Source organism: Topomyia yanbarensis, chromosome 1, assembly GCF_030247195.1.
Source record: "Topomyia yanbarensis strain Yona2022 chromosome 1, ASM3024719v1, whole genome shotgun sequence".
Classification (NCBI taxonomy): Eukaryota; Metazoa; Arthropoda; class Insecta; order Diptera; family Culicidae; genus Topomyia; species Topomyia yanbarensis.
The window spans coordinates 99,354,790-99,374,348 of record NC_080670.1 but is presented as its reverse complement, the minus strand read 5'-3'; the positions used below and the strand labels follow the sequence as shown (position 1 = coordinate 99,374,348).

The 19,559-nt window shown below is 36.3% G+C and overlaps 1 protein-coding gene and 1 pseudogene across 1 annotated transcript; one reads left to right on the top strand and one right to left on the bottom strand.

Moving 5' to 3' along the window:
• The first annotated feature begins 5,956 nt into the window (after window positions 1-5,956).
• On the top strand, window positions 5,957-8,573 carry LOC131686196 (uncharacterized). The gene is made up of 5 exons (XM_058970563.1): window positions 5,957-6,024; window positions 6,129-6,537; window positions 6,592-6,753; window positions 6,809-7,051; window positions 7,519-8,573. Exons 2-5 carry the CDS (start codon window positions 6,339-6,341, stop codon window positions 8,121-8,123), a joined length of 1,209 nt encoding a protein of 402 aa, XP_058826546.1. The 5' UTR covers window positions 5,957-6,024; window positions 6,129-6,338; the 3' UTR covers window positions 8,124-8,573.
• Window positions 8,574-9,083: 510 nt separating this feature from the next.
• Window positions 9,084-14,302, bottom strand: LOC131696417 (uncharacterized; annotated as a pseudogene).
• Window positions 14,303-19,559: the final 5,257 nt, after the last annotated feature.

The window sequence follows — 19,559 nt, the reverse complement described above, 5'->3', positions numbered from 1 at the left end:
CGGTTTGCCTTCGGCCACGTTGGACATTCGGCTAACGGGAATATTCAGCGATTCCGATTCGAAGGAAACAGCGCCAGTAGCAAACTGCTTCGGTTCAGCAATACGCTCCGGTATCGGACGAAGCTAACACTCCGACAGGACGAAGGTTTCAACGAGGGGCTCAGGCATAAGTAGCAGAGTCCTTGCACTTCCTGCTTGTCGAGTGAACAATTCCGACGAAACCACTGCCGCTCTCGCCAAGTTTGATCACCGTAATAAGTGCAACGTCAGCGGTATAGTGCCAGGATTAGTCGAGAACAGTGCCAGGACTGACTTGCCAAGAGCTACAAGATTAAATAGCAATGCGTTTTTAAAGTGACCATAGTATAACGTAGAGACTTTACCAAGATGATTTATTCAGCAGAATAAGATAGCAAAATTACCCAAAACATAAGACCTGGCTGCCGAAGTGAATCCACACACATCATCACCTACAGAGGCAAGCAATATTGGAACGCAGCGAAATTTCTCACAATGAATTGATCTCATTAGGTGAAATTCCAGGAAGTACAATTTTCATAGCACAATTTTGTTGACCGAAATTGTAGTCCTCAGTCGAGAGAAAGACTGATAGAGTAGCAGCAGCTAGGAATTTTCTTTCGAAAGCTAGCAGCGGTTTCGCGTATCCTGCGCTAAGTAGAGAGCGTTAAGACAGATCTCCGAATCATGTCAAGTGCTATCAGATGAGAAAAAACGTCGCATCTATGACCAGTACGACAAGGACGGTCTGCTGACCAACGGTTCCGTCCGGTACCACCATAACACACGGCACCGGCGACACATATATATTCACAACATACTAATTACTTATCCTTCCGAAAAAGTAAATAAAGTGACTATGCAATTTATCATTCGCTGCCTAGTTATTTCCTGCCAATTTGAACACGACAGCAGTTGCAGAAAGCTTTATTGCGGTGCAAAAATGATGGCAACTCGGGATATATAAATTTACATTTAATTTCTCCTCCCTGCTCTGCATTCTTATCACTCCTATCAAATCCTTCTTACTCCTTATCGTCAGTGCCGAGCACTGTTTTGCATTTGCCGGCTAAATCAACGACAATGCGATAATCGTCAATCGACGAAACTTTTGCTGAAATGGAACTTGAACACGAATAATAAATAATTGTTCCATTCGAAAGCGATAACCTTGTTGTCCTCATGTTTGCAGCTATCATACGCTGGTAGGCATTCTGACCAATGGAAACGTTTTTCGATATGGGCATCAACAACTTATCATCGACCGAATTCGTTACCTATAAAGTTCAGGTAAACTTCACCACCTAAAAATGAGTAATAAATCGGATCATCTTGTTAGGACTTAACCCACGAGCAAACAAACAAATCTCGACAAACATATGATTACGGCCTAAAAGCCAACTGTCAAAATCCACTTTTAATGGAAATTCCGAACAAACCGTTACTAGCTGAACACAGCTCACAACAGTTTATGAAAGATAAAACTTTTCTCTTTCGTTTACTACCAACATCTGTGATTGGCATGTAACGGTTTGTCCGGAATTTCCATTCAAAGTGGATTTTGACAGTTGGCTTTTAGGCCGTAATCATATGTTTGTCGAGAAATGTGTACAAATCTTTATCCATCATCCAGAAAGCAATCGTTTTATAGCCCAATGCTTGATTTTACGATTCAGCGTATGCCACCGGGTTTTGCATCGAGCGCCGATTAGTCAATGTATGAACCAGGGGTGACATTACGCATCTCGAAACGAAAGGTTTATTGTATTCAAGCTTGTGTGAAAAGGTCGATTCGAATTGGTTGCATAATGTGGCACCAGGTTCCCATTGTTCCAATCCTCATCCCTTGTTGATAGTTGATAGTCTTTCAAAGAGCATCAAAAGTATTCAAGTAATGTAAATTTTAAAAGTCCATGTAAACAAGTCTTAGGTAAACAAGCCCACTGAACTGTCAGAAAAGTGAGGTTATACATTTTAATGCAATGCTCTATGTTTTTGACAGGTATATGAATGAATCATTTCAGCATCAGTGATGCCAGGTCTATTCAAACAATAGCCTGCAGTGAAAATATAAAAGTCTGCAGATTGCTACAAAAATCTTCAATAAATTTGACATAGAAATGTAGTATGTATATATTTTAAATGATCAAAAATGTTGAAGGCTTGTGTATAAATTGGCTGGCATAGGCTTTGTTCTGCTACACATTTGTAATCTGCAAAACATCTGCAGTGAAAATGCAAAATCTGCAGATCTGGCATCCTTTTAGTATTCCCCACAGGAAATTCATCCAAATGGTGTAAAAATACGGGGAAACAAGGCATGATAGGTATTCAGAATATGGGGTTAAATGAGCAGCTTGCACTATTTTTGATTTTTTCAATAGTTAGAGGTACCAAATCATCGCGGTAATCGGCAGTAACAAATTGGGGATAAAAAAGGAAGCATCCTATCATATAACATTTTTTGACAAGAAAGGTCTATTCGCTCGTTTTATCGACATAAACAATGGTTTAATGTTTACCCTAAATAGTGAAGCTCTAAAATCTTGCAAGTTAGAAGTTTACATTGCGATGGATCATTTTGTTTAGATATATAGGTTGCATTATAAATCAACACTCGTTGGTTGGGGGAATAGAATCGCAACCAACGCTCGATGGATTGAGAATGCAAAACACAAGATTGTACGCAGCTCACCTGGGTTCGATTTCCAATCCCGCACATAGGATTAGAGATATTTCCACAAGAGATTACTCTAACCAGAAAAGAGGCGAATGACCTTAAGGTTAAAACCTCTATAATCAAAATAAAAAAATAATACAAAACACAAGAATCCGAATTACGAGTCGCTTTCGATCAACTTGCAGGAATGAGTCCAGCCATAACTCAAAGTCCAGCTGGAATTCCGGCTGAATTCTGACAAAATTCAGGCTCTGGTGACACAACCGAGTCTAGTACAACCAGTAGGAATTTCGGCTGATTTTACTGAGCATCTCAATTTTACTGAGAAGCATCACAATTTTTGAAGTAAATTTAGATAATATTGCAGTGATTAAATATAATACCGCGTTGCTTAAAAATTACCTTTGGGTAACCCTAATTAGAATTCAGCAAGCCTAATTAGTTTTCACCAAACTAAAGATAAAGGTTACTTCAATTACATGTTCATCAGCCATAGCAGCATATCTGGTAAATCTCCCCGCTTCTCACCGGTAGAAGCAAACTGAAGAAGTCACTAATTCTCTAAATAATAAAATTTGGCATAATGCTTAATTGTTCTTTAATCTTGAAAAATCACTAGTAATTCCATTTGTACTAATTTTATTATTTGTGTTTATGAAATTATTCTACTTGCATTCTACAATAATATTTAAACGTCAAAATTCAGTAACATTCGGTTTCAATTGATTATTCAACAAAAATACAATGCGTGCATACAATTGAACGTTTTAGTACACTAATCCATAATAATTATGAAATAATTCAACAATACGCATAATACATTGCATTTCGTGAACAATACACAGATACGTTTTTAATGCGCTAATACGTAAGAATTATAAAAGAAATAATCAATACTCATCAATACACAAAATACTTGTAATTTGATGAAAAATATACAAATACGTCTCTCAATACGTTAGCCTGAATCGAAAATACTAGAGTGAGTCGCCCCTCGGCAATAACCATCATATCATCAATCTAATGGCGATTTCGCTTGAACCTGAAACTGATGGCGATTTCGCTTGAACCTGAAACTGAGTCAGGTTCTAACCCCAACTGCTGTCAGTTCATACATTTTGACAGCAGTTGGGGTTAGGAACTGACTCAGTTTCGCTTCAAACGAAAACCACATGAGTCAGGTTCTAACCCCAACTGCTGTCAGTTCATACATTTTGACAGCAGTTGGGGTTAGGAACTGACTCAGTTTCGCCTCAAACGAAAACCACATAAGAGAAGAGACGACAACAGACTTCTTGCTCTTCTTATGTGGTTTTCGTTTGAAGCGAAACTGAGTCAGTTCCTAACCCCAACTGCTGTCAAAATGTATGAACTGACAGCAGTTGGGGTTAGAACCTGACTCAGTTTCAGGTTCAAGCGAAATCGCCATTAATTTGCACGACTAGACCCTGCCGTAAATCTAATGACAACAAGTGGTCATTGTTGCCAGATTACTTTTTTATGATTTTCACAATTGTTGAAAATAATTGTGTCTCAAAAATCGCACCTCTACCAAGAATTTACAATGCTAGCTGCAATTAAAAATTTAATTTGTTTTTGATGTCTCTCTTAACAATACACGTAGCTATATCGTCATTCAGGACTTTTATTCAATTTGCATGAAATGTTGGTGAGTACGAAAAGTAGCCAGAATAGATTCAGCAGCACTGTTTTCCATCCCGTTTGTAAATATAATGAACGCTCATGACTGGCAAAACGATCACTAAGAAGCTGCACAGAGAACAGACGTCCAACTTCAGCATTCAACTTGTGTAAAATCTCTAACGGTTTCGAAGGTAGTTTGGATATCTAAACCAGGTGCGCTACTGTCGTCATGTTTTTTGTGGCTGAATGCGACAGAATTGACAGCGGTTATTTCTATACCCAGTCAAACTAGTCCGGAACCGATTCGGACTTCCAGCATGAATTCCAGCTCAAATGCGTCAACCGATAGAGTCGGTATCGGTTGTTTTCTTTGAGCTAGATTCCATGCTGAATCCATCCAGGATTTCGAACCGGTTCCGAAATCGATTTGACGGATCCCTCTAAGAACGGTTGGTTTCAAAATCGTCCAATGAAGGACGTTCGTTGGACCAATTTGGACAACGTCCAAATAACCGTTCAACGAACGTCCATCGATGGACCCGTGTTGAACGATTTTGAAACAATTTTTTGGACGTCTCAGTGGGATAGTAACTAACTGTTGGGATAGGTTGGTGTGGCGGCGCTACACGGAAACAAAAAACTACCTAAAATAGAGTTCCTTTGACTCAATCTCGTGGTATCGTGGGGGAACTTAAAATTACGTAAACCGTGTTGAAGGTAGTTTCCATTTAACCACGGCAAAAATTACAACTCATTGATAGGTTTTTTATACTCAAATTTAAGTTGAATTTACCTAATTTTGAGTTCACCCCAAACAACTCAAAAGTAACTTCCCCCACGGAAGATCTCGACTGAGTCGAACCTCTCGTTTTGTTTTCGACAACACTAATAAGTGCGAAAGCGACGCACAACTCAAAAGTAAGTTAAAAGAACTTATGCTGCAGGTTGTTTTATTTAACCGTGTAGTGTTTTTCGTTTATTAATTCAAATGTTTACACACGTTTTTTAAATATTTTTGTTCGATCATGGATGTCTGTTCTCTGTGGAAGCTGGTTCAATATTAGGTTTGTTCCAGTACACGGAAGTCACTCCGGAGTAAACAGGGGCAAAAAATCTTTGCTCCTTTTTACTCTGGTTTGCTACCTGAAGTAGAAAAAAGAGAATAAGAGAGTACAGGAACGATTTTCTCCGGAGTACTTCCAGTTTCTCCTGGTACTGGAACAGACCTATTGAGATTAAGACTGGATCAAATTAGCTACACGGAAACGAAAAACTACCTAAAATTGAGTTCCTTTGACTCAATCTCGTGGTATCGTGGGGGAACTTAAAATTAGGTAAACCGTGTTGAAGGTAGTTTCCATTTAACCACGGCAAAAATTACAACTCATTGATAGGTTTTTTATACTCAAATTTAAGTTGAATTTACCTAATTTTGAGTATAACCCAAACAACTCAAAAGTACCTTCCTCCACGGAAGACCTCGACTGAGTCGAATCTCGTTTTGTTTTTGACAACACTAATAAGTGCGAAAGCGACGCACAACTCAAAAGTAAGTTAAAAGAACTTATGCTGCAGGTTGTTTTATTTAACCGTGTACGTGATTGTCTTCTCTTCTCTTAAGCGGACCCTACACGAGCAGAAATATTGACAATAAACCAATTATTGATCAATATATTGATCGTGTAAGGACATTTTAAAAATATTGATTCTGTAGGATTCAAATGGGATTGACGTATTGAAGCTGTCTTGACAATATTTTTATTGACAATATTCTTGTCTCGTGTAGGGTCCGCTTTAGATCATCAATTAGTCTGTGCACGCTGACGAAGTCGACTAGCAAGTCGACATCAAATGACTTTTACTGTGAGCCGTGTATGTAAACATTGTTTTTGTTTAACTTTGTCGTGCTTTCAACGAAAACAAGAGACGATAGCTAACGTTGTTTATATTTTCATGTGCAAGTTTTTTGCTCTCGTTCTGCGTTAAAGTAATAAAAATGACGCGAAAATGTGTTGTTCCCGGATGCGGATCATCGCACAAGTCAACAAAGATGCGATTTTTCCGTTTCCCAACAATAAAAAGTTCATCGCCGCTGCTTTCCATGAGAAGATTTAATAGATGGATTACCATGTTGGGATTTAGATCTCATTACAATCCTGTTGGACGTTTCGTCTGTAGTTTACACTTCATATCTGGTAAGTGGAAGTTTTTTATATTTGTATTTGATACATATGTCATCTTATTTTAAGGTAATCCAGCGAAAGATACTGATGTATCTGACGTCGATTGGGCTCCTACACTGAACATCCCAAACAACTCCACAGATACATCTGACCTAGAACCCGTAAACGTATCAAATCAAACTTTGATTAAATGTTTACATGTTGCAGGAAGCGGTTCCGTTGACAAACGTATGTATTTGGTATGTTCATAATTTACATTTCATAACCAATTTTGTATTTACAGGTACAGAGAGTTATGAAACCGACTGCACAAGCTTCGTGAAAAATAATTTCTGTGGATGTGACGTCACTCATAGTTGCGACAGTTTTGAAAGTTTCGCTGCACGGCTTCATGAAGAAGAACCAGCCAGCGCCAATCAACTGCAAAGCACTTTTGTCGAATACTCGAATTCCCCGTCAACGGTCTCTTCTGAAATGGACAAAAATTTACATGACGATATCGTTTCATCATCAAAAACGCCTTCATGTAGGTGACTAACTTTTGATGTGACATATAAGATTCAATCATGTTTCAAGTTTTTGGCAAAAAGTAGAGCAAAAAGTTTATCGTTAAGAAACCCCGTTCGTAATGAAATTATCTGTTTTGATCTCTCTACTTTCACTAATACTGTTATTAATTACATATACCTGTAGTGAAAGAACTGTTCGTTAAGGTCGGACGATTTTAAAATATATCATGCTCGATCTTGCGTGCTTCCGATATCTTTATGTTTGTATGCTTGATGCAGCTCGTGGTTCATACATTTGCGCCATCCTTCAATTTTCTGTTAAGCGCAGAATTCTCTCAAGCTCGATAGCCTGGCTCCTTCAACGTTAATGCATCATGGTTGTACAGAGCAACAGGGAGTATTAGTGATTGTATAGAGAGTGCGTCGCCTTACTTTAACTCATCTAACGTCACAAACAACATATTCCAATAATTATTATTTTTAGACGATGATACCAATCCAGAGCGGACCTCCTCGGAAATAATGAACATTGAGAATCACGAAGCCAAGTGCTGTCTTTCTGGCAACAATTGCTCGATGACGCGAAAATATCGCGCAGAGCTAGCAGAATTACAACATCGTGTAACTTTTCTTGAGATACAATTGAAACGAGGTCTGGACTGGATTGCCAATGATGAACGTGCGAGACTGTATACTGGCATTAATAGTTATGCAACTTTAAAAAGAATATTTGAATATGTTGAAGGATCACTCTTCAAGCCATCTTGCCATTTGACGAAGGATCAATTGTTCATTATGACTTTGCGGAAATTGCGTCGTGGTACTCCATTTGTTGATATGGCAAATGAGTACTCAGCATCCGTAACGACCATATCCAAATACTTTCATCGAACGGTTTTGGTCATGTACTCTTGTTTAAAGTATGCTTTGGAACCACCTTCCCAGGAAGTCGGCATTCGTCATCTTCCACGTTTTTTCGGGAGACATTCGGAGACAAACGAGTATTCATTATTGATTGTTTTGAAGTTGCATGTGAAACTCCTACTGATCCAAAGGCAGCGAATTCTCATCACAGCTTCTACAAAATGAAACACACAGTGAAATTTTTGATTGCGATGTCACCACACGGGGCAGGTTCTTTTATATCGGACGCTTATGTTGGACGTTGTTCAGATAGATTTATTGGCCAAACTTCCGGTTTTCTAGAATTGTTGGAGCCTGGTGATGTGGTGCTTGCCGATAAAGGTTTCGATTTTGCTGATTTAATCGCTTTCCATGGCGCTACGTTGAACATACCGACTTTTGTGAGGAGAAATCAGCAATTGAATCCTCTTGATATGGAGAAGGATAAGCAAATCACTTCGTTAAGGGTACATGTGGAACGAATCATTGGTGTCCTAAAACTAAAATATATGTATTTGCAAGGTACTGTTGAAGCCACATCTCTCCAAAGATTTGAAAATAACCAAAATGCAGTAGATCTCATTGTTAAACTTTGTTGTATGTTAGTAAACCTGACTGGTTCGATAGTGTGAAGTTCGTTCGGTTTGTATAAATGCTCAAAGTATATGAATAAATAAAATATGTACTAAACAATAAAATTCCGTGTGTGTGAATTTGCTTGCATCATTGAGCAATGAAAAAATAAAAAAAATACTTCTGATTTTCTTTATTTATTTAAAAGGTGTTTCTTAAAGTCTTAAACTACGTTATTCATCGATCGAGTATTATTGATTGGAGCCATATTGAAATCCAAGTTGGCGACTTCCGGTTACCACAAAACACTTCAAACCCCCATCAATATGGGTGTCATTTGAAAGGTATTGATTAGTAGAAGACGAAAATTGACTATTGGCGCCGTTTTGAAATCCAAGATGGCGGCTTCCGGTTACCACAAAACTCTTCAAACCCCCATCAATATGGGTGTCATTTGAAAGGTAGTGATTAGTAGATCCACTATGTCACAATGAATATAAGAACAATATTACAACAACTTGAATGATTGTTTATTGAAACACGCTTATGTTTGCGGGAATTATAATTATTATATCATTTCATATTAGAAGTGTAATAGTTGCCCAGCAATTCAGGGATCACAATATTATGGAAATATAATCGACTCCTAAAGAGACTGTTCTCCCAGAAACCATCATTTCGAGGAACATTTATAACAAGTTTTTCATTTTTACTCCAAACCATAAACAAACCATAATTTGACTGTGTTATGAAAATCTGAGCCTGTACTTGATAATAATATTTATGGCTTTTTACCATTTCTACCCTATTGCCATCAAATTGAATAAAGGGATCCCTTAAATTCGCTATGTCCCGTAGAGTAAGCTGCTGGTTCAAGGGACTGTTTTCACTGAGCCGGTAAGGACATTTTATTTCAACAGGTACACTTCCACAGCACGAACACTGTACGAAACAATCTGGAGATGCAGCCATGAATGGATATTTTGCATCCACGACAATACCGCTATCCAAAATTCTTAGATTATCGTGGGTTATGTTCAAGGTCTCGTTTGGCCACTGCCTCTTTTTGCCTGCCATACGCTATTGCTGGTGTATTAGGGGTTTTCTCATTGTATGGGTGACAAATACGCTTTAACAGCGATCGTTTAGGTGGTGGGTACTCATTTGATGCAGAAACCACTTCCTTCAAAATCGATGCCGTGATTCTACCGATTCGTACCCAATGCCAAATTTTGGAATTGAATTGTTTCCTGGTTAACCTTTCAATCAATCCAACATCAGTTTCGGTTAGCATTAACTGCAGACTTTTACCGATTGTTCTCAACTCTTCCAAGCTTTTTCCTACATATTTCATGTCGAAGTTTTTTTGTAGGAGAATCGATTTATTCAGGATCACTTCATCTGGACAATGATCCGCTAAGCACTGAATGCAGGTGAAATTTGCATTATCACAATGCGATCCAAAGACTGCAACATCATTACCGTCCTGTTTAATGAGTTCCAGTGACTCAATAAAATCTTGTCGACTTTTATTCATTTTAGTATCGTAGAATCGTTTAATTGTTCTGCCGTAATCCACATCTTGGACCTTCTTGTAAAGATCATCCTTAATACGCTTGCGTGGTTGTTTCCAATACGCAGGAATATCGGTTACTGTTATCTAAATATACAACAATGTGAGAATATGCGTTATACAGACGACAACTAATTACCTTTCTATTCGTTGTAAGAGAATGAAGATTGGCCAACGCATACAGTACAGCACTTACATGCGAACAAGTTTCGCTGATACCGGCGGTACAGTCACAATGAGCTGATAAAACACTTCCTTCTTTTTCCACAATCACCCAAGGATTTAGTGGTTTCTAGTTGAGGCGCATGGAATGAGCGACCTATAAAATGAGAATCTTTTCTGTTTAATTCTTATCCAGTAAATTGCTTTGTAAGCTCTAATGATTAAAATGTATTCATAAAACTCACCTTCCCAACCACGACGTACTGGCTGCCTAACATCCGTCCTTTCACAGACTGGACAAAACCTGCTTCGAATTTCCGGTAAGCTTCCAGACTTCGAATGTTTCTCACAGGATTACCGGTATACGGGGATTTAAAATTTAACAGGTAATCTACGACATGGCCCGTTGTTACCTTTGTAGGTAAATCGTCCGATACTTGCATCATGTAAGGGTCGTGAAATTGCACTGCCTTTATTTTATCTAAGTACCTCTTCCGCACATTTGGATTTTCTTGTGGTAGTTGTAATGTATAGAAATATATCAAGTAGGCTAAGAAACCGATTGTGAATAAACTGATCATTCAGAGCCGTTCTTTCAGTAGTAACTGACGTCTTTAGTCTGGGCTACTACATTGGCGACGAGGATGGGATCTCGAAGAATACGCGAAGATCTCAAGAATTTTCTCACAGTCCAGTTTTCATTACAAGTTGTGAAGAAAAACACTTTGACAGGATGTCCCGTGTAAGTAGAGTGCATATCATGATAAAATATTAGAAATTCAGAGCAATTTATTCCATGTGTTAATCCGAATTTAGAACCATGTGTTCGTTCGTTTACCTTCTTAACGATGGGACTCAAGTCCATCGGTAATCAGAACGATCCGTTCGTTTGATTGAACTGACCAAGATGGGACTCAAGTCCATCGGTAATTAGAACGATCCGTTCGTTTGATTGAACTGACCTAGATGGGACTCAGGTCCATCGGTAATCAGAACGATCCGTTCGTTTGATTGAACTGACCAAGATGGGACTCAGGTCCATCGGTAATCAGAACGATCCGTTCGTTTGATTGAACTGACCAAGATGGGACTCAGGTCCATCGGTAATCAGAACGATCCGTTCGTTTGATTGAACTGACCAAGATGGGACTCAGGTCCATCGGTAATCAGAACCATCCGTTCGTTTGATTGAACTGACCAAGATGGGACTCAGGTCCATCGGTAATCAGAACGATCCGTTCGTTTGATTGAACTGACCAAGATGGGACTCAGGTCCATCGGTAATCAGAACGATCCGTTCGTTTGATTAGATTTTTCACGCTTATGAAAAAAAAGATTCGAAAAAAAATAAATTCCTGACAACCGTTGCTAAGAAACATAAACACAATTATGTGATGGTTACTGGGATGCGTAACCTAATTAGAAGCTATAAAAGGAATGAAACTGAATTTTCTTCAAATAAAAGGAACAGTGGAAAACTAACTCAATTTATTTCACAATATTCAGCTGGATTTCAATATCGCGCCTTTTATAGAAAATGGTGATGGTCAAACAAATTCTAGGTGGGAAGTATGGAAAGACCAATTTATGGAATATTTAGCCCTCAAGTCAGTTGAAAATCACGATGAAAAGTATAAAGCTCTCATGTGTTTCGGTGGACCAGATGTTAGGAAAATCACACAAACCGCAAATTTTGAGGAATCTCATGTGTTAGATAATCCTTTTCGTGCGGCAATGGAAGTTTTGGATGATTATTTCTCGTCTCTACGCTATGAGAGGTTTAGATTTCGTCAAATTAAATTTAACCCTCAGGAGAAATTGGACCATTTTGTTGTGCGTCTACGATCACAAGCTGTTAACTGTGATTTTGGTGATCAATTCGATCATATGATTATGGATCAAATAGTGTTCGCTACAGAATCAGATGATAAACTTAGAGCCACGTATCTCGAATGCGATAGACCTTTGGACGACATGATGAAGGTTGGTCGTACACATGAGTCCGTTATAGCTCAGGTATATAAATGTAATTCAAATATTATGGTTTATATGTATTAATTGATGATTGACACTGATGTAACAGGTTCAAGAGCTTCGAAACAAACTAGCATCTAATTCGGCAGATATATGTCAAATCAATGAAAAAAGGTTAAGTTAACAGATGCTCCGGAAACCATTTGGGGAATGATCCAAAATGTCCAGCACGTTCTGAGGTATGCCGGTTATGTGGAAAGCTCGGACATTTCGCGAGATGCTGTAAGACCGATCGGAAAAGTTTCCATAAGATGGCTCGTAAGAATGTACCCGGAGTTAAACCATACAGTCATCAGAATCAAAACCATCAACAAACCAGGAAACAGAAGTTTATTCGAGAAGTTGACGATGTTACCGAAAAGGTCGAAATTCATGATCTGTTCCATCTAGAGGGAAAACGATCAATTGAGGTTGATGTAGGTGGAGTTTCGGTAAAGTATACAGGCGCAGAAGAAGATGTATTGAGTTTGGCTGATTGGGAGATGATAAAACGCGTTGGATTTACAGGGTTTGATGTTAGGAAGGGCAGTAACAAGATTTTTCGGGCTTATGGAAGTAACAAACCGTTGATAGTGCTTGGAGAAATAGATGCAGAGATCAAGCTTGGAAACAAAAGTTGTGATACAACATTGTTCGTTATTCAAGATGGGAAGTGTTCACTACTATCTGGTAAAACATCTGAAGCTCTAGGCATCGTGAAGTTTCTACATGTAGTTTCTCAAACACCATTCCCTGCTATTAAAGGTAAAGGGCAGTAATTTAATTTTATCTATTTTACATAATGAATAATAGTTAATATTAGATATGTACGCATCGATTAAAATAAACAAATCATTCCCACCTGGAAGACAATCTATTCGGCGAATACCTATACCATTAAAAGAACTCACTCTACTCAAATTAAAGGAATTAGAAAGCCAGGATATAATTGAACGAGTGAATGAAGCGTCTGAGTGGGTTTCACCTATGTTAGTAAAACGGAAAACTGCGGATGAGGTTATAACTATTTTATGCTTTAAATAATTAATAATTTGAAATATTACATTCAAACTAAGAATTATTTTTGCGAGATTCGGATTTCCCGAAGAAACAGTTTGTGACAATGGGCCGCCATTTCACTCAGCGGAATTCAAGAAGTTTTGTAGCAATAGTGGAATTAACATTAACTATTCGGTACCATACGCACCGTTCCAGAATGGACTAGTAGAAAGATTCAATAAAACATTGTTGAAAACGGTGAAGATTAGTGCTGCAATGGGAAGGGATTGGAAAACAGATCTACAAAATTTTCTTCTTGCTTATCGTTCTATTCCTCATTCTATTACGAACGTGGAACCAGCAAAACTTCTGTTTGGACGAAGAATTAGAGATAAGATTCCAACAATAAATAGTGAAAAAATTGACGAAACATACAATGCAGTTCAGGACATCGATAAAATAAGGAAAGAAAAAGGAAAAGTGTCGGGAGATCTAAAGAGAAAGGCTAAAAATTCAAATATTGATGTAGGCGATCAAGTAGTTATTAAAAATACGATCAAAAGAAACAAATTAACAACCAATTTCAATCCACAACCTCATATGGTATTGAAAAGAGCTGGAACAAGATTGACTGTCAAAAACATGGCAACAGGAGCTGAGATGGACAGGCGTGTAAATCATGCAAAGAAACTGGTATCTGCAAATCCTTTTGAGAAGCCAGAGATGCAAGAAGATGACAGAGCTAAAACACGACCAGTACGACTTCGTGATAAAAGACAAATCAAAAAGCCTAGTTATTTGAAGGATTATTCAACATATAGATGTAATTAAAATAATAGAAGTTCAAATCACTAAGAAAACAAGGAAGAGATGTAATGTATAGAAATATATCAAGTAGGCTAAGAAACCGATTGTGAATAAACTGATCATTCAGAGCCGTTCTTTCAGTAGTAACTGACGTCTTTAGTCTGGGCTACTACAGTAGTTTCCTGGCGTACTCAGATAGGCGTGTTCCTACCGAATATAAGTTGCCTGCTGGTAACATTCCCAAAAAAGACCAAAACGGATTTGCAAACAAATAAAAAATGAAGCAATTTTCGAAGAAATATCCGAGTTTTGAAAATAACACTACAAGTGGATGAAAATCAAAACACGACAAAGTTAAACAAAAACAATGTTTACATACACGGCTCACAGTAAAAGTCATTTGATGTCGACTTGCTAGTCGACTTCGTCAGCGTGCACAGGCTAATGCGAGAAAATTCGTGATCTAACGTTAGATGTCGACCGCCAGAGGGCACGGAAGTGCAATGATGATGTTTTTATTTTCATCTGTCAAAACACATTGGACAGTAAATTCTGAATTTTTAAAATTCAATCAATTTTATAATTAAATGTTATTTCTTCTAATGAAAAGTAATATTGATGAAGAAAATATGTTTCCTACCTCTGAAAAATATTCAGATGGTAAATTTCTTGTTACTTCACTCACATTTGTTCTTCCGGTTTCAATTTATACTAAAATGAAATTCAGAGATGGAAATTTCGATAGAAAACACGATGGTGGGCAAAAATCACTGGATTAAAGAGTGCAGTTGTTGGCAGTCGAGGTTTTCCATTGATAAATCCAATTTCTAGATAAACATTTTCCATATCTAAAACAACCAACCTAACCTCAACAATACAAAAATAATTCCGGATCTCAATAATTCGTAATAAAATATTGAGTTCAACTGAATGTTTTGGTGTCAAACGAAAGAACAAGTGTTTTCTTATCACCTGTAATCAAGCTTTTTGTGAAACTATGTGATATTTATTTTAAAACAATTAAAATAGAACAACCATCCTATTGGCGATTTGCGGCAAAACCAAAATTAGTCATGCGACACCTATGATTCAGCTCATGAACTGGTAAAGTGATACAGTTTGCTTTTTTTCACCCGCAAATGAGTCGTAGCTTACAACAAAAACTTCATTTTCTTCTCGGAAAAAGCTTACCACTGCCAAAATATGAATGAAACGAGTAAGAAATTTAGTTTTATTTGCAATTATTCTGAAATTACAGTCATTTGCAACTATTGGCAACTATATTTCATTGGCTCATACATTTCTTCGAAATGTATTCGGGGTATTATTGTGGTTATCAAAAATCGTTCCATAAATAAAATTCCAACTTGAAACCGAGACCCAATCAGTACCAATGTCAAACTCCTTCATATTTTGGACTACGTAGGAGATTCAGTGAAGACTATCAGAGAGAAGGATCGGCTGTGTATGATACAAAGCTGACACTTTCCTATTAACCAGATATATTCTTTCCTCGCGTGATCCGGAGAGTTGCATGAATTTACACCATCTCATGAAGGTTTAGCTTAACTTAAGAGGAACTGGAAATGATGTTGCGGCGGCTACGATGCTCAACCAATTACATTTTGGAACAGCACACATATAGCTCTGCGAATAATATTAGAAACCACTATGTTTTACAACCTTTTCGCAAGATGTTTACTCATCATCTTATAAAATGATGGTTTTCCATCATTTTCATAAACAATTATCAACAAATTGATCGGTGATTTGGTGTTTAAAAGTTATTTTTTACCAATGTTTACAGAAAATATATGCACTATGACAGAACAGAATCAAATCAGCAACACTTTGCTTTCAGCGCTATCTGTGAGCGGTTTCAACGTAGAATCGCCAATACCATCAATGCAAGAAAATGTTTTCATCACCATTTGACACTTCGGTCAAACGGGCGGGAAAAAACGAGCAGAAAAAAAAAATATTCTACTGCCGCGCCATCTACATGTGAATGTTGGAAATAAAAAGTGTGAAGTCCGCAGGAAAAAATGAAAAGCTTGAAAAAAAATAAAAAAATTCCCGCCGAGTTCGTGAAGTGAGCCGGAAAAAACAACAAGAGGTGGAGACTTATTGGTTAGTGGGCGGAGCATTAAAACAAAAACAATATTTTTTCCCGCTAGGTTCGTGAAGTGAGCCGGAAAAAACAACAAGGTGGAGAGTTATTGGTTAGTGGGCGGAGCATAAAAACAAAAACAATATTTTTTCCCGCTAGGTTCGTGAAGTAAGCGGGTAAAATGACAGAGTGGATTGTGAGCTGAGCAAAAATTAAAAAAATATCCCCCCCACGGTTCGTGAAGTGAGCTGGAACAAAAAGACAAAACTGGATCAACTTGTGGTGGATGGATCAAATAAATTGTTATATTTGCAGGAAAAACAGGATAAATTTTATGATGGGATCCTCACAGCAAAACGAGTAAACGATTATGTTGAACATGCATCGTTGCTAAGTCGCTTATTTCGTTACATGTGCCATGCCACACTCATTCCTGAATGATTCTGGCGACTTCAGAGGCGTCTGTGTACAACAGTTTTTACGAGGCTCATATTGTTATAAGATTGATAGGTATTATTCACATATTATTTTGATTTATTTTTATTACCGATAATTTGCTTGAAATAAATATTTAATCTTTTATCACTATTTGGGGAGTATAATCATGACACGCTGGTTCTGTGAAGGGAAGTGTTAGCTTAAAAGAAAGGGTTTTTCTAAAACCTTTGCCTACACCTCTGGTTACTAATGTGCTTTAACCCACATGAATTATCTATATGAATAATCTCTGTTGTACGACGTTCAACCGTCTAGTAACACTATTCCCCTGAATATATAGCTAGCTAATGTGAGCTTTTCTATTCGAAAAATTGATTGTCGTTCTTAGCTTTAAACTACCTATCTTGACTTTAATTGGGGTTATACTATCTATCTGGACTTATACTATACATATCTGTATTATATAAAAAAAGTTTACTTATTAAATTTTCTTTCGCTGCATCCAGTTTTCTGATTCAGGCTCCATAATCGTTATCTCCGTTTCACGTCTTGGCCAGCTTGAAGATTGGAGAAGTTTTGGCTTCCATTTTGTTCAAAAATAGAAGGCACGCTGATATAACTCGTGGGTGTACATTTTTTCCTTGAAGTTCTCGAGGAAGCTAGGGTACGTCTTGCCGTATCACTTGGCTGATCCAAAAAATGTTTATATGAGTACCTATTAGTCTTATCTGACTTCTAGCAACCACGTTGTATTCACATAGAAGGTAAGGTCAGAATAGTAATCTGCAATATTTTCAATTATGCGTTTAATTATGTGAAGAAATTTTTGTTTTATTTACAAGTAAAGAAATTTGATTTTTATTTTGCTGTATCTGGATATTTTTTTGCTATTTGAGTAGTCCAACTGAAGACCCTGAAATACCAGATGAAACGGGAAATGTTACCCACTAAAACTACTTAAAAGTATGACTTAAGTGTGAAATTCAGACGTTAGAATACAATCAATGAAGTTGATGACTATCGCGTCCTGAAACTTACTAACGTTTTTGAAGAAATCTATCTATCTATCTATATATATATATATATATATATATATATATATATATATATATATATATATATATATATATATATATATATATATATATATATATATATATATATATATATATATATATATATATATATATATATATATATATATATATATATATATATATATATATATATATATATATATATATATATATATATATATATATATATATATATATGTATATATATACAGGGTGTTTGGTTCATGGTTAAGAATCTCTCGGGGGGTGATAGACTGTCATATTTGGAGAAAAAAATTGTTCTACACATACCATCAAATCTCAACCGTTACAGAGTTATTGAACTTTTTGTGTTGAAAATTTATTTGTCTTAAAATACCTCTAACTTTAAAAGTATACTTTGTATTTTAAATGTTTTAGTTCCATTCGAAAGGTGAGAAAATTTCGCATTGAGTGATGCCGTCACATGTTTCAGCTAATGAGTTTAAGTAGCCTTTTCAAAGTAATTTATTGAAAATTAAACAATTTTGAACGATTTTTCGTTCATTTCTTGAAAATCCTAATAGTTAACCTCATCCTTTTAATAATTCAGATTGTTAGTCTTGATGAGCTGCTTAATTCGTTCTTTGACATGATACACTTACCTTTTCTTATTTTCATGATTTTGGGTTATTCAACATGGATATTTTTATCTCATTTTCACTAGTACCAGCTCTAATTGAAAAATTATGGCACTTATTGTACTTTTTTTTCTTTTTATTCGAAAGCCAGGAAAATTTTACAGTGGAAAAAGTATTAATACCTTTCAGTTAAGTGAATTTAGTATTCTTTTAAAAGTAAATTAGTTTAAAGTTAGTGCTATTATTAGCATTTTCGTTAATTTTCTTAAAATAGTAAATAATAAACATCACCATTATTATCATGGAAATAATGCATCTCAGCAAGTTCGACAGTTCTTTCTTTGACTCCATTCAATTATCTCTTTTGGTTTCGACGCAAAATCGTTTTTATCACATCGTTTCATATGCAAAAATAACGATTTCGAACCCACTACATTTGTGGCGAGCTCATGCTGTGTTAACTATTAAATAGCAGCAAAATGAAAAGAGATATAGACAATGTGTCAAATAAAAAGTTATAGAGAACATTAAGGGGCATCAAATGAACAATAGTAACGATAAATTTTGTTGATTAATAATTAGAATTATTAAAAAACTCTCCAAAAACTCAAATTTTGAGTTATTTCGTTAGTAAAAAATCATTTAGTACACTTAACTAAAAGATATTTGTACATACACTAATAGGAAATTTTCTCAGCTTTCCAATGAAATCTTGTAAATAACGATATAACGCATATTTTTTAGATTAGAGTCTTTTAAGCACTTGCAAGTCGGTTACAGGAAAAGTATAGTAATGAAATTACAAAGAAATGAGAAGAGATAGAAATATGACGTCCAAGAACAAATTATGAATCGTCCAAAAACCCAACTTTTGGATAATAGATATTGCTATAATCATACTTCATTATTTCGAGAAAATTAGCAAAAACCTCCTCAAAAACACTAACTTTTAACTACTTTACAGCTAAAAGGTAATTAAAACTAATTACTTGAAAGATATGAGAACACTATTCAATAGGAAATTTTCTCACCTTTCGAATGGAACTGAAACATTTAAAATACAAAGTATACTTTTAAAGTTAGAGGTATTTTAAAATAAATAAGTTTTTTACACAAAAAGTTCAATAACTCTGTAACGGTTGAGATTTGATGGTATGTGTAGAACAATTTTTTTCTCCAAATATGGCAGTCTATCACCCCCCGAGAGATTCTTAACCATGAACCAAACACCCTGTATATATATATATATATATATATATATATATATATATA

Coding starts and splice junctions, on each gene's coding strand:
- LOC131686196 (XM_058970563.1), top strand. CDS start 6,339: ATGACGCGAAAATGTGTTGTTCCCGGATGCGGATCATCGCACAAGTCA. Junction 6,754..6,808: donor AAGCGGTTCCGTTGACAAAC/GTATGTATTTGG, acceptor TTGTATTTACAG/GTACAGAGAGTTATGAAACC. Junction 7,052..7,518: donor ATCATCAAAAACGCCTTCAT/GTAGGTGACTAA, acceptor TATTATTTTTAG/ACGATGATACCAATCCAGAG.